Source organism: Astatotilapia calliptera, chromosome 9 (genome assembly GCF_964374335.1).
Source record: "Astatotilapia calliptera chromosome 9, fAstCal68.1, whole genome shotgun sequence".
Lineage (NCBI taxonomy): Eukaryota > Metazoa > Chordata > Actinopteri > Cichliformes > Cichlidae > Astatotilapia > Astatotilapia calliptera.
Window position 1 is genome coordinate 19229053 of NC_137430.1, and position 15527 is coordinate 19244579.

The 15527-nt window shown below is 45.0% G+C and overlaps 2 protein-coding genes across 5 annotated transcripts; both read right to left on the reverse strand.

Annotated features, from left to right (window-relative positions):
• Positions 1-402: 402 nt before the first annotated feature.
• usf3 (upstream transcription factor family member 3) lies at positions 403-10839 on the reverse strand. 3 transcript variants are annotated; one of them, XM_026179576.2, is made up of 7 exons: positions 10705-10839; positions 10059-10185; positions 9912-9943; positions 9736-9818; positions 9549-9645; positions 4582-9434; positions 403-3563 (listed from the first exon to the last, which is right to left on the reverse strand). In XM_026179576.2, the coding sequence occupies exons 2-7, from the start codon at positions 10100-10102 to the stop codon at positions 1752-1754; spliced, it is 6921 nt and encodes a 2306-aa protein (XP_026035361.2). In that variant the 5' UTR covers positions 10103-10185; positions 10705-10839; the 3' UTR covers positions 403-1751. The 3 variants fall into 3 exon arrangements, with proteins under 3 accessions (XP_026035361.2, XP_026035362.2, XP_026035363.2); XM_026179577.2 differs by having other exon boundaries at positions 10059-10182; positions 10705-10826; XM_026179578.2 differs by having other exon boundaries at positions 10561-10798.
• A 176-nt stretch (positions 10840-11015) lies between these two features.
• naa50 (N-alpha-acetyltransferase 50, NatE catalytic subunit) lies at positions 11016-14975 on the reverse strand. 2 transcript variants are annotated; one of them, XM_026180736.2, is made up of 5 exons: positions 14739-14975; positions 13300-13436; positions 12956-13075; positions 12547-12613; positions 11016-12436 (listed from the first exon to the last, which is right to left on the reverse strand). In XM_026180736.2, exons 1-5 carry the CDS (start codon positions 14744-14746, stop codon positions 12259-12261), a joined length of 510 nt encoding a protein of 169 aa, XP_026036521.1. In that variant the 5' UTR covers positions 14747-14975; the 3' UTR covers positions 11016-12258. The 2 variants fall into 2 exon arrangements, with proteins under 2 accessions (XP_026036521.1, XP_026036523.1); XM_026180738.2 differs by having other exon boundaries at positions 13300-13433; positions 14739-14949.
• Between the last annotated feature and the right edge of the window lie 552 nt (positions 14976-15527).

Here is a 15527-nt window from a genome sequence, read left to right on the forward strand (position 1 = left end):
CAGACCTAAAAACCTCACAGCAGATAAATATTTGGAAGTCATATCCTGAAGAAAGAGGAAGAAATGCACAAAGACCTGATTCCTGACCTGAGAGATACGTCCAGTCCTTTCATCCACGGAGTGTTTGCTGAAGCCTCATCATATTGTGAAGGTGGAAGGGTTCCTGTCATGAAACCATTCTTAAGGAAGGGAAACAGAAAAGGCTGCAGTTTGCCACATTACAGGACTGAAAATTAGTGTCTGATGAAATGATGAATCCAAATCTAAAACTTTTGGTTTAATTGATCATCACTATGTATAGATCAGAAGAGAGAGTCAGGAGTGAGCGGCGGGAGGCTGTCGTTTGATCTAGAAAAATGTTTCAAATGCTGTCATGGACAAGAGAATAAAAAAAGCACACAGTTTTCCAGTTGGCAGCAAATACAAATGTCTCCTTATAAACTTTATTAATCAATCTTGTATTTACAAATACATACATAATCTAATAATTCTGATATTAAACATTGGTATTTACAAAATAGCTCTTGGAAAAACAATTCTGTACAGCACAACCTGATAAGTTAGTAAATTACATTAGTAGGTAACTGTGCAGAAGGTTTCTCAATGACCCAGGATACACTGAACTCAAGTTCTAAACCTAAAACTGATTTTGTTTTACTACCAGTCGGTTTAACCAACATTTTTACAACAAACTTTAAAGTGCCCCTGTTATGCTTTTAACTTTTTTCTTCATCATTCAATCCATTTCATAATTTAACATGTTTGAAAAATCCACACCAAAGAGAATTAGAAAGGTTTTATGCAAAGGTTTGCTTGCAATGCCTATTAACGTCTCCCTGCAGAACAGGAAGAAGTATGATAAGGACAACTCAACCGTGATGTCCACAGCTGTCCATTCTCTCCCACAGAACACATGACTATTATTATTCCACTTAAAACTTGACACCCATGTAAAAAACTGGAATAATTTTTCCCATCCTTGAGGAAGGACAGAACGAGCAGTGACCTCAACTCAAAGATGGGCGATAACTCTAAAATGTCTCTTATCAGCAAAATACTCCAAATGCTTTACTGTAAGTCTCCAAGAAGTGCAAAATCACCATTTCAACAAGTGCTTCGTCACCACTTTCTGAACTCATTGAACATTAAAAGCTGCTCTGCACTAACAGCAAACACGCGTGGAAAAAACTCTCCAAGTTAAAAAAAAACAAAAAACGAGGCTTTGCCGTGATTTCGATCAAATTCAAACGTAGGATGATGTTAAAGTTAGAAGCGATGGCATGTTTTTATAATGTGGCTACGGCTTTCTGTTTGCAGATGTCAGCTTTTGAAGGGCTACGCCAGTTACATGTGAATTTGGTGGAGCTAACCATCCAGACCAGAATGGGCTCGTGGGAGTGTAGCCTCAAAAAGACAGCAGTGCACAAAGAGGCACACCTTTGCTTGTAGACCTACAAAATAAAATTAGGAGCCTATAAGCATAAGAGGGACACTTTAAAGACACACATTTCCATGTTCCTGTAAAATTATAAGATTGTTCAGATATTACAAATGATAACATTGGCAAACGCCAAAGGGAACATATCTGAGACCAAAACTGTTTTGAACATGTAAACAACAAAAATCACCATTTCAACAAGTGCTTCATCACCACTTTCTGAACTCGTTGAACAATAAAAGCAACAACATTTAAAATTTTTGCTCTAAAGCTCCAGTTCACCATCACATTCACGCTGCAGCAGGAGGTCTCCTCACACGGCCGAGCTGCCGTCGTGGCCCAGAATGTGGCTGATGTTGTGAGCAGGACGATTCGGCTGCTTGCCCGAGTCGGCAGATGCGGTGTTAGAGAGAGACAGCAAGGGAGACATTGGCATCGCTGAGCCATCAGTGGGCATGCCGGTAGCGATTTCGGGAAACAGAGAGGTCAAGTTGAAGTTGGAGATGTGAGGGGTGATTCCAGACGAGTTGGCGATGGGCATCGGGGGCATTTCTGGAAGCAGCGGGAAGCTGGCCTGACCAAAACCCACAGGGCGTGGCGGGGACAGGATTGAGCCAAAGCGGTTGTTGAGTGGAGGAGCGCTCCCTTTGTCGGCACTCGGGCTCGTAAACATTTGGTTGGGAAAGTATTGGAGGGTGACATCACTGGAAAGGCTGGGGTGAGCAGCTGGAGAATAGGAAGGGTAGAAGGAGGTTAAAGTGTTCTGAGGCTCAACAGGGAGGAGGGACGGCGTACGGGAGGCGTTTGGCTGGCTCACTGGCGGGATGAACGTAGAGTTTGCATTGATGGGAGGTGGAGGATTCATCCCTCCCTCAGGAATAAAAGGGAAACCAAAGTTTTGTGTTAGGTGCTGATCAGGAACCAGGTTGTTGTCGCTAGGAACCTGAGCACTGTCTGACATGAAGCGCACAATGGCGCTACGCCGTGCCTCTCCTCCAGACTGCGGTCGGCTCAGCAGCACCCCACCTCCAGGGGGCAGAGGCAGATGGCCCTCAGGCTCAAACGGGTTGCTCGGTCTGAGCGTACCGGATCGAGGCCGGTCGCCAGGTCTCAGTTTGGTGGGCTGAGGATCTCTGGCAATGTGGCGAGAGTGTTGGCTAACAGCAGTGGGTGGACGGGAGGGGGCGGAGGAGCGGCCTGGCTCAGAGCTGCTGTGTGGGGGTGGAGGGTGAGGGAGTCCTGATCGCACACCTGGGCCTGGGTGCATGTTACTGCTGACCTGAGAAATGTGGCCCTTGTTTCCCTCTGCAAGTCGCATAGGCGGAGCCTTCTGGGTTTGGGGAACACTGGGACTGGAGGTCTTGGCCTGTATGTCTCCTGACGAGTTTCCAGGCACACAGCTGTACTCCATGCTGACCGGAGGACAGCACTGCACTGCTCGTTGGTGGTTGCTCTGCTCAGGAAGGTGGGGGGACAGGAGGCTTTGCATGAAACTCTGATGACATCCATCCTGTTCTCGAGGCAGTGCTGGTCCAACCTGGACCCCTTGTGATCCAGGATGAGCTCCACTGTAGCCCCCACGATTTCGGCCATCTGTTGCAGGGCCCATCCTGAAACCTGGCTGTTGCTGCCCCTGAGGCCCCCTCTGGGAGGGAGGCACTGGTTTAGATGTCATGTCACTCCCACGAGATACCTGAGCCTCAAAACCACTGAGCTGATGTGCTCCTCCTGCACCCCCCATTGCCTTAAAGGGCGGACACTCTGAGACCCGCTGAACATCAGCGGACCCCGGATGGTCAGATGGCAGACGGCTCTGTGGGTTATGTGCAATGTTGGCCTTCCCTCTTGACGTGTCCAGATAACCACGGAGGTCTGGCTGCTCCTGAGCGCCACTGTGACCAGGCTGAAGGTGGAGACCGATGCGCTGCTGCTCGCCACTAGTGGAGCTTTTACCGATGAGCGCCTCAGCAGAGTAGCTGGACACACGGTGACGTTCCTGCCGAGATGGAGTGCAGGCCAAGTCAGACGACCGTGACACAGGATTGGCGGGAGGAGAAATGAGCTGCTGCTGCTCCAGACTCCTAGAACTCATCATCCTCTGCATAGCATTATGGTCTTGACCAGACTGAGGGAGAAAAAGTGGAAATATTATCAGTGACACCCTCAAAATGAATCTTAACTATCATAAATCAATAAGAGCAATAAAAACAGATCAGAGTGGAGTCCAGTGGTGCCCCTTAGTAGTATTTTATGCAGCTTGTGAGGGCAACAAACATAAAATGCACTACTGAACATTTTCAACACCCACAACTCATGTCACGCTACAATATATCAGCCCAGAAAATGAACAAGGGAGATATTTATTCAATTTCAACATCTGTTCTTCCCATCATAGCAGACCAAACCTTTCTAACATTAACAAATAAGGCTGCTGTCCAGAAATTCAGAAAACTCAATCAACTTAAAGAAATCTATCAAGAAATGAATTAATCACATAAAAGACTATCCTCTGAACTGACGCAAGTTGTGACTTTGTAATGTGATGTAATGTAGTGTGCCTTTTTCTTGCATGGCCCTCAATCATATGTTAAGTCCCAAAAGTGGCACTCTGTCATCAAAACTTTGAGAACCCCTGGTGTACAGTGTCATCCAACCACAAAGCATGTGTTAACATTTTTATCCTGACAGCTCTCAGATGTTCATGAATAGATAGTAGAAATTAAAACAAAACACAATGATTGAACTACATTTCAATTACAAACAATCTTAAATTTACACTCCTCTGTCTACACTGTGGCTGTAAGGGCAGAGCTGCTATTTCACTGCAAAGTCCCCCACACACTATAAAGTGTCAATACTGTGATTGTTTTCTTTTCATGATTTTTTTTTCTTTCTGTAAATGAGAGTTTCTCTGTGGTAGACTGTTGCAGCAGCCAGGTGTTTGTATAAAGGACACTTAGGTAGTTAGGCAGAGTTACACTAACTTAAACTGTTTCAGATCTCTTGCACAGGAAAAAAAAAGTCTCATGGGGTAATACTTAGTAAATGGTACATGGAGAACAAAAACATTCCAGTGGACTGGTTTTCAAATATGCTTTATGCTAAAAATGCAACTGTCACTTTTTATATCACATGACACCAACCTTGAGGTGGTCCTGCTGGGCCAGGTGATTACTGTGATGGCCCCTGGAACTGGCTGCCTGTGCTTCACAACTCTTTTCCTGGTGCCTAAAGTGCTGCTGCTGGATCTGCTGCTGCAGATGCTGCTGGTGTCTGGAGTGAGAGCTCTGCTGCTGCTGCTGCAACTGCTGCTGCTGTTGGTGTTGTTGATGCTGTCCCTGTGGAGGCTGTTGGTGTGTCTGTTGTTGGTGCTGCTGGGGATGAGACTGGTGCTGTGTTGGCTGTTGATGCTGCTGTGATTGTTGGTGTGACTGCTGTGGATGTTGCTGGGTCTGCTGCTGCGTGTGCTGTTGATGCTGTGCCTGTTGTTGTTGATGTGAAGGATGCTGCTGCTGCTGAACTCCAGACTTTTCCAGGTGATGCTGCTTCTGCTGCAGGCCAGCAGGTGAGCCTGTTTGACTGCCTCTGACGAGTGCCCGCTTCTTCTGGACATGCTGCTCTTGTTGCTGCAGCGCCCTCTGGTGTATTGAGTGGCGCTGTGCTGGGTCTGACTGTGTCAAGTGGTGCTGCAGATGATACAGATGGTGCCTCTGCTGCTCCTGCTGTTGCTGTTTCATGTAAAGGTTCCCTCCCAGATGTTGACCAGGCTGTGTTACAGCATGCTGCTGATGCCCCTGGGGCAGATGAAGTACCCCTGGCTGGTTCTGCTCAGGAGGTCCTTGTGGAGGGCAGTGCCCATCTGCAGGCCTAACTACCGGGCTCATAAAAGAGTTTGCAGAGAAGATAGGGCCTCCACCTTCTGAATTAATCCTTGTCATGACGGTTGAGGAAGACGACGGTAGCTGACCTACCATCATCTGGTTGTGGTCAGCGGCTTTCACATCCATGTGGTTGACAGGGTTACCAGATGGAGGGCAGGGCTTAGGTCGTTTACCAGTGTTTAACATCACCTCATCCTGAGCCTGCCGCTTGGAAATTAGCTTTACTTGTCGCTCGCCAATACCAACTCCTCCCTGAGCCCTCATTAGTGTAGTCTTTAAGGGGATGTACTCATTTGGCTGTGTAGCACCTGAACAGGGTGAGTGAGCATTATTTGAGGCTTGGGATATAAGAGATGAGGTCCCCGCAGGAGAGGGAGTTGAGGCCTGTTGGCCAGGCAGATTTGGGGAGCCAGGGTAGGGCTGGTGACTAGAGCTGGGCCTAATCAGGTTGTTGACACTGAGGCTTGCCACTGTCCCACTCTGGGATGAGTTCTGAGACTGGACCTGGGGAAGAGGCTGAGACTGGGAGTAAGAGATGTTTTGTGGATGTCTGCTTCCACCGGCTGCACTCACAGGCCCTTCCCCAACCTGTCCTCTGACAGACACCTCAACAGCAGGTTTAACTGTTCCTGGGTCAATAGGCTTATTCACTTTAGCCTGCTGCCCAGCTGAGCCTCGTTCTTTACTGGCTGACACTGGTGTGGTTTTTGTGGGCTCCCACGTGGCTGTGGTGGGGTTAGTAGATGCAGTGTTTTCCCCAGAGCACCCTCCACTCCTCCTTCCAGGGCTGTCCTGCTCCAGCATGGCTAACGCCAGCATCTCTGCCTGCTCATTTGTGAATGTAAATGTTCCAAAGGACCCAGATGATGCACCGATAGTGTGGCCTTGGGGAAGCATGGACGCCACAGAAAACCCTCTACCACCCCCAGCTCCAGAAGACATGGGAGAATCAGTCTGCCTGCTAGAGGTCAAAGAGTGCTCCAGAGTTTGATCATCTAAGTTAGTGTACACCTGTTGAGACAACGAAAAGTCCTTTCTAGGAGGAATGTCAGGAGCCACTACTAAGCTCTCTTTGGCTGCTGGTGTGGACTGCATCTCCTCCTGAGCCTCACTGTTTGGTCTAGGGGCCTGAGGCGGTTTGCCCTCAGTAGGATGGCAGGAGGACAGATTGGGTGTGCTCATATCAGTCTGCTGTGTTGTAACTCTGGGAGCAGTGTTCCTTTTACTAATATCTGAACTTGTTGTAGGGGTTGTTGCAGAGCTGTGCATAGCAGAAAATGCAGGTGCAGATGATGACAGAGTTGTGGACACAGAAGATGAAGGAGTGGCTTGAGACTCCTGTTTATTACAAGGCAGAGAATCTTGTGAAGCAGATCCCTGGGAACCACAAGGTGATGTTTGTTGGGTAGTCTTATTAAAAGGTAACGGTGCAGTTGCTGTGGTACTGCTGGTGCAGACTGGAGTCAAACATACAGTAGAAACAGAGGAAGAAGTGTACAGAGTTTCAGAGGCAGCTGCTGAGGTCACCACAGGTCGGTTTTGTCCAGAAGCAGCAGTGCTGGCAGTGCACTTAGTTTGTGTTATGCTAGTTTCTGTACTGGTGATAGGATGTTTAGCCTCAGCAGTTGAGAGCTTGGTTACAGCTGAGTCGCTGCCAGAAAGTGGAGATACTTTACTCTTGTCAACCAAGTCTGAACTAACCGATGGCTCGATCGATGTGGCAGTGACTGTTGTAACTGCAGTTGTGATGCTGCTAGTGTTAGAATGACTGAATGTCGAATCACTCTGAGACGCACTGACAGAGGTTTTATCCCGTGGATGGGATTGACTAAACACAGCTGGCCCGCTGGATGAACTGCTTACAATCATTTTCTGTGTGTTCTGTTGTGTAGTGACACTACCTATAGCTTTATCTATAGCTGTGACAGCTGTGGTACATGTGGAGTTAATGTCTGTGACTTTAACAGATGCAGACTGTAAAATTTGAGATCCTGTAACCTGAACTGTCTGGCTCTCTCCTGTAGCAGCTATTGGCTTGGCACAAAGAGCTACAGCAGGTTGTGGGGGACTGGTTTCCTTTTTCTTTGCAGCTTTAGTCCTTTTTGCTGCTGCTCTCTTCATATTCAAGGCTGTGCGAAGCCTCTTTGCTGAAGGCTTAGAGGTACTAACCACCAGCCCTGATGTGACTGGGACCTGTAGCTGTCGGGCAGGTAGTGCAAGTGTGGCTCCAGAGATGGATGCTGGAGCAGGAGGCTGCTGCTGCAACACTGATAATGGAGCAGGTGGAGGCTGACCATTGTTCTGACTAGAAATGTTAAGAGGAAGACCCTGAGAGATGCTCTGATTGAGACTGCTGAGGGCCCCTAAGCTGTTGAGAGCCACATTAGTAGTCGGTTCCTCACTGGTAGTGGGCTGGACTAGCTGCAATGTACTCTGGCCACCCTGGGAACTGGCCTTATCAGAAGTCTTCACAGGCTGCAAGGCAAACACCTGTCCATTCACAGTGATAGTCTGCGGGGTTGTAGGAACTGGTGGAGAAGATGATGTCTGGGTGGCCTGCGGAGGATGGCTCGCTTGAGGCTGAACAGGGCGAGGAAGAATGTGCACCAGCTGCTTTCCCCCTACACTTTGCAAGGATGGTGCAGACACCGAAGTGCTGGTCATGGGTATCTGAGTGGAAACAGTAGGGATAGCAGCAGGCACCATGCCAACTTGGGGATTCTGAGCAGAAGTTGCAGCCTGATTGGGTGCCTGGATGATTACAAAATGCTGACATGGTGTTTGACTTGTTATTTCCTCCCTCACAACTGGCTGGGTAGGGCAAGCACTGGCCTGCTGCAGGATTACAACACTTGGATTGTTTGTGTTCTGTGGTACTGTAACACCTGAAGCAGTTGCTCCACCTGGGTTGACTTGCAACACCTGCATGGTCTGAAGGAGAGGAAGCACGGTGGCCTGTGGCTGGGGTACCAGGGCTGGCTGAGGGAGGGGTTGAGGTTGTGGGATTATGGCTGGTTGAAGAAGAGTAGGCTGGGGCTGAGACACGACTGCAGGGTGGGCCACCACAGGTGGCTGCTGCACTATGGCTGATTGAGGAAGAACAGCACACTGAGGTTGGCATGCTAGGATAGGCTGAGGCTGTGTCTGGTTTAGGACTGCTGGCCGTATCTGGGGTGCTCTTTGAAACGGCTGCGCTTGAATGTGACCTGTAAGAGGTGCCTGCTGTACAGGCACCTGTGGTTGCATCTGTATTTGAATTGGGTGAACAGATGGTTTGCTGCCCATTGGACATACAGTCACCTGCTGGATAGGCTGGGTGGTGTTGCTGACTTCTGGAGTGGAAAGACTTTGGCAGACTGGCTGCACTGTGTTCCCTGCCATCTGCAGTGTTGTCCAGGTAGTCTGTGTGCTGCCTGCTGCCCCAGCCCTGAGAAGGGCTTGGCTGGTTGGGATAGCAGTGTAACTTGCAGTCCTTATGGTAGCGTCCTGCGTTACCCATGAGCAACCCTCTGAAGCTTTTGTAGGGTGGGTGGATGCAGGCAGAGCAGAGCCTTCAGTGGGGAGCTGTGAGGCTGAAGTAGCTGCTAAGGTGAGGGGCTGAGCTTGCTGAGGCATTGACGTGGATGCTGCAGGAATCTGGAGGGTGATGTAAGACACAGAAGGTGGCAGAGTGGGTGCCACAGTTGGTGCTTCAACCACACACTGCTCTATCATTCTCAGGCTGGGTGTAGACTGAGTGGGTGCTGCTGCTGACCCAGGGAGAAGTGCAGGGGTAGAAGAAGAGTTGTTAACATGCAGCAGGGCTCCATTAACCCTTAATCTGGCACTGGCCTCAGATGATGGCTGAATAATTAATGTTTCAGATGACTGTTTTCCTGGGCTAGTCTCCTTTCCTGCAGGGAATTTCCCATTGCCATTAGAACAAACAATTATCCCCTTTGGGAGCTGGTGAGTAGGGGGAACTTTTGCCACTTTAGCACAGCGTTGTTTGCCCTTCCAGTGGATAGTGGGATCTTCCAGAGGGTTAATGTCATTGGCTTTGAGGAGCTCAATATAGTGAGCACTCTCTCGCCTCAATTCCTCCAGCTGACGCCGCAGCCGACGGATTTCCTCTGCTGCAATGAGGTGTAGAGTTCATGACTTTAACCACACATAATCCATATTCACACTTAACTTGTAGGATACTCCAACTAAATTAGGAAGCTGGTGTGTACAATATTACAATTTACCTTGGACTTTATCTCCTCCTTCCAGAAGCATTGTATCATTTTGTTTCTTCAGTTCAGTGATGTAACGAAAGGCCTGGTCCAGTATCATGTTCTTACTCTAAAAATAAAATCACATTTTTTTCTATTAAAATATTTTGCTCTAATTTCACTATATTTAGGCAAACAGAAACACCAGATTGTCTCTTACCTGTTTAAGTGCTTGGGAACATGGCAAAAGATTACCAATGCGGTTAATCCCGGCATTAATCTTTTCTTTTCTGTGTCTTTCAACTAAAACAACAAAAAGACACAAAGTCATCAGAATTCATGTACATTTAAAGTAAACCCTACACAATAAATCTATGGTCATCTATGGTTTTTTACCTGCATTGTGAGATTCTTTGTTTTTCTTCTTTCTGCAAACAATAAAATAACGTTAAAAAAAATTGAACAGTTCACATTTTAAACGACCACTTACGGAAATTATTTGACTGAACCGGAACAAACAGACTATATCTCAAAGATGTTTACTTGGGTTTACGGCCAGGTGTCTGAGTTTCAGTCATCTCTGGCATCCTGTCCTCACAGTTGCCTGTATGATAAGGTACCAGTCAACACATCAACAGCTGGACCTAAAATCCATTCCGTGCTCGTCCTGCTGCAAGCAAAACATAAAGCATCCGAACAGAGTATTGATTATAAATAAGAGCACTGTCAACACACCGCTGTGTATCAGCTGAGAAAAATAGTACAGATACACTAGTGATGAGCTCATACTGTTTCATACAATAGCAGATATAAAAGTATTAAATCTGTCAAGCTACACTCAGCCTCTACTACTACCAGATGCTAACAAGCTAGTGTAATTACCCTATCTTTACTCATTTAGATAAAAACACTTACCGACACGTTACAAAATAATTAGCGTGTTACACGAAGTGATTAAACAGATCTTTCTCCTGGGCTTGTGTATCAATATCGGCAGCGAGCGATGTTCATATATTTAAACCTGCAAAGAAACCTAAGAAATTACCTGTTCAGCTAGCTTTCTGATAGCTAGCAGGCTAACAGCTATCTTAGCTTATCGACACCGACATGATTATTAAGCAGAACAACGCCAGTCGCTTCTCGGCCGTGCTCACACAAATGCTGCTTACAGAGAGTAGTTTTCACGAACCTTTAGCCTCGACATTTTGGAGACCGCTGTTCCTGTAAGAACTTTAAAAATTGGAGGCTAACTATTAGCTAGCAAAGCTTTCAACTCATCTCCCAAAACAATCTGAATAACCTAACTTAGTGCTGAAAGGGGCGGGCCGCACGCAGTCCTGAAAGCCAATAGCATTCCAGAGGTAGGAGGTTATATCCAATCACAACACCTATAAGCATCCAAGGAAGAGTTTAAGGCAGAGGGAGACATAAATCATACACACACACACACAAAACCCAATTTCTATACTAAATATTCATAATGTCAAAACATAACACAACTTTTACTGCAAATAGTAATTTATTCATTTAGACGTTAAAAAGTCTTACAATATAGAGCTCCAGAAAAGATAAAATTCTCCAAAGAAATGAAAACATGCGTATACTACAGTGGAGAGGACACAACTCTCCTTGCATGCAGAGGTGTCAGAGCTTCCTCTGGGTAATACACTGTTAAGAGATCATAGCAAAACTCCAAAACTTTCAGCTGAAAGTGTGTGTAATCACTGAAGCTCACTGTGGCAGGAAGTTTGAGAAGACCAATGTCATAAGATGGCTACATAAGGTGCCAAAGGTGTTTAAGGTATGTCTCAAAACACTTGTATATATTTAGAAACAAGCATCCACAAACACCTCCACCATACTACTGAAAATAATGCCCAAATCCAAATCGATCTGATGTTATTCATAACACATTCAATACATTTGTTTGGTTCTCTCGTTCCTTTATATTTTCACTCTTTGTGATAAACCCAGGAGAACCTCTGAACCATTTGCCATTTCAGTGTGGAAAATAAAAATAACATACTAGTTGAAGGGGGATTTAAATAACAGCCTGGAAATATTTAAAAATTAAAAGTACTGAACGCATATTCCCACTGCCACAAAACCGTCAAGCTTTTCCCCTTTCTCCTGTACTGAGGGGACGCATTTCTGCCCCCCCGGACACAACAAACCGGTCAGACTCATTTCTCATGAGTCCAGAGATTCAGGTGGTGCAGGAATAGAGCTTTGTCTGTTCCACATATCTCAAGTATCACTCCAAGCTGACCACCTGGGACTGCATTTGTGTCGGGGGATGGTCTTTCAAGCACTTTTTCCCTTTACTTTTCCAAACCAACTGATTTCCTTTGATCAACAGCATAGATATGTCCCCTCCAGCTTTAATAACCGCATTTAAAAAACAAAACAAAAAAAACAACAACAATGTGATTTGAAAACACCAACTCTTTCCCCCTCCACCATGTCAACTGTCAGAAGTTGGTAACTTTGTCAACAGGAGCACTATAGGATGCTTAGCTTTTTGTCATTGTCAATTAACAGTATGAAGAGAATTTGAAAAAAAAAGAAAAAAAAAAACAACAACAGGGGACCCTCTTGTGAAATAAATGCAGCAACTTTTATGCTTGAAATTTGTTTTCTCTTTTTAGCGTCCTTTGAAGAAAGTGTTGAATCCTGGGGCATTTGTCTCAGTTCTGTTTCTGTGGAGGTGGCCACATTAGTGCCTTTTCCGAACGCTGTGCCCCTACTCTGACTTCTGAAGCTCTCCACTGGGCAGTGCACAAGGACTGCGCAGGCTCTTTTGCAACACATGGGCATCTGCAGGCTCTATCCTCTTGTAGTAATTCTTCTTTGTCTCAATAATCTCAAAGCCAAACTTCTGGTAAAAGTCAATGGCCGACTCATTGCTGATCTGCACATGACTGTAGAGTGGGAAAATACAAATGCATTAACAGGCAGCTCATCTGGAAAATCAGTCAAAAATAATTATTGTATGCAGATAAGTTTTCATGCAAATTCTGCAAACACTCACAGGTAAATATTATCAAAAGTTCCATCCTTCTCGCAGATGTTTAGCACATGATTAAGCATCTTTGTACCTGGCGTAAAGGTAAAAACAAAATCACCAATTGCACAACAGCCTCTTCTTGAGGTCCTCATAACTTTTAAGAAACAGTATCAAACAGTCTAGTCTATCATACATCTCATAGAGGATGACAATTGCTCCTTTTATTAATTTTGTTCTTTTGTAAGGTGAACTTGGCTTTTTGAAAGGTGCCCTCAAATAAAATGTATTATTATTGTAACTTCCGTTATCAAACTAATGACAGTAGAGCTTCTATTCACCTGAATCACACATAAGGATCATTAATGATAGTGGGGAAGAAAAAAAAAGTTTCTTCTTCAGGAATCAATAACAGAAACAATCTACTACTACTTACCAATTCCAAGTCTACGGTAGGGTGCTAGACAGCCAAGTGTCATGATGTACAGTCTCTTCTGGTTCTGAGAGTGGTCCACTCTGCAGCACACAGCACCCACTGCAATGTCATTGAAGTACGCTGCAAAAAACCAAAACAAAACATGATGCTGAAAGATCAAATACCTCTAAAAGCCACATTTCTACATTTCATTTCCCATGACTGAAAATCAAGCTGTTAAAGTGCATGCAAACTGAATTCCACCAGTCGCTTTCCTCTTTAACGCATCAATGTCATCACATACAGTCATAATCAGGTGTCACCCTAACTGAAGTTGTCTAGGTGTAAGTATTGTGATGTCTTACCTAGCTTTGCAAGCTCTCCAACTTCCAGCACATCTTTGTAAAACTTGTCGTTGTAGCTGACGGGGAAGATGACCTGGTTGAGGCGTTTCAGCTGCTTAATGTTGTGGGGCGTAACGTCCCCCAGCTCGATCCGGCTACTGGAACAAGAGCAAAACGGTCAAATGGCTGACAACAGGTAAACCATTTCATTTAACATTATATGAACCAAAATACAATAAAGACTAATAAACTGACATCTTACAAGCCTTCTATCCTTTATATTTGTTTATAAGCACAGTTCTTTCAGTCTATACACTCAATATTTGAGTAAACACTTTTACTATCAAAGCTCAAAGATGAATTTCACTTTTACTATCAAAGCTCAAAGATGAATTACACAGATAGTTGTCTACTTTGAGTACTGATTAAATCATCTCTCATGAACTGCGTGATTTCGTCCCAAAAGCTATAACACTGCTGAACTGAACCTGTTATCAACTCTTGTATAGCTTAAATCAACATGTCCCCTCTAATCACACACATACATTTACATAATCTACTACTAACAGTAATTCTTTGGACGAATGCCGCTTAGAAATAAATTTTAACAACACCTGCAGCTTGTGCTTTTTATAACTCTTTACTTAAAAATGAAACTTTTCTACCATCAAAATTGATTAATATTCTCCTTTAAATATCTATAGGATGACCAGGGGACATGGCTGGATTTGTGTAACTAGTAAATGACCCACACGTAGCAGTCCACTCGCCTCAGTGAGAGGTTCACTGTGGTATTTATAGGACGACTACACATCCAAGAACTGGTGGAGGTCACGTGTGTTGTCCTTAAGCATGTACAATGAGATCGGTGAAACCCTAAGTATACAATTAATACACTTCAGCCTTTATTGCCCTCGTGGAATAAGAGAATTTATTCAGAAATGTCCAGAAGCATCATTGATAGTGTGTTACTTTGGCAGATCAAGTTACACTGAGTCAGCTGGCACAAACGCTAAAGTTGCTGTCATGTGTGACATTAAAATGGTAACCTTTTTGCCCAACGTGAGATAGCTACGTCTAAGACTTTCGACAAAACTGGTATGACTCTGTGCAGGTAGCTGAGGTTCGCGGCAAATACCAAAAATAATCAGAGCTATGATTAGCTTAGCTAAACTGGCTTTACTGACTCAGCTCTCCACTAGCAGCGAGCTAGTTAGCTTAGCTTGTTCGCGACCTACACAAACCGACAAGCGGCTAAAGTTAACGACAACAACTAAGACAGCACCACTTCAGTGACGGTGCTGTCCTTTATATAGTGGCCATGAACCTAAATAAAAGTCGTTTCGCAAGCTAGCTAGCCTCGCCGTCACCTCCCCGCCTCCTCCTGTAGGAAAAAAACAGACATGAAAAACTTTACTTGTGCTAAGCTACGTATTCGTGACCCAAAAGTTCACACTCACCCTTTCATTTTAAAGAGATGATATCCCTTATTTTCGAAGAGTATGAACTCTGAAGTTGTTTCGGGTAAAAGGTGAGAAACTGGAAAGAGTTGGGGTCGGGGATGCCTCCCGTTTTACCCTCCACATGTAGCTAGTTACGATGGTTGCAGTTAGCTTAGCCGCCACACTCCTTCCACGACTGTGTGGAGACGGACTGTCAACCCTGACCTCCGCATGCGCACACGCGCCTCTAATGTTAGATATGAGACTTTTTGACCTGGATTTGGACTCTCAGGCTCTTTTCCAGCCAAATTAAGACATTTAAATAACGGTTTATGTGTTGAAAACATCCTGGTTCTCAGTCATAATTATATAGGGCTTGTATTCGTCTCGCATTATTTAAGGGGACCTTACTTCTGGTGTGACATTGAGGCGTGTGAAATGCATTTGTCTGACCTCCGAAAGCAAGCATTATATTTTTGGGGGGAAAAGCGCCTACGTCTTCGCCCCAGAACTGGATTACTACTACTCAATGAAATCTATCGTTTTAGTTTTCTAAATATATTACTGAAATTATTTTTTATATTTATCTACTCATAAAAAAGGAAATCCGAAATTAGTTTATATATGTAATACAGTGTTGGTCATATGGATGCTGAGATTTTCTGTTACACAACGAAAGCGAAAGAAAAACCCATGAGCCCTGTAGTTCTGTAAATTTGTAGTTTGGAGAAACTACCCCAATAAATACACCCCCCAATAAAAAAATAAAAAAACAAAAAAACAAACAAACTGGGGGTATGTATACAT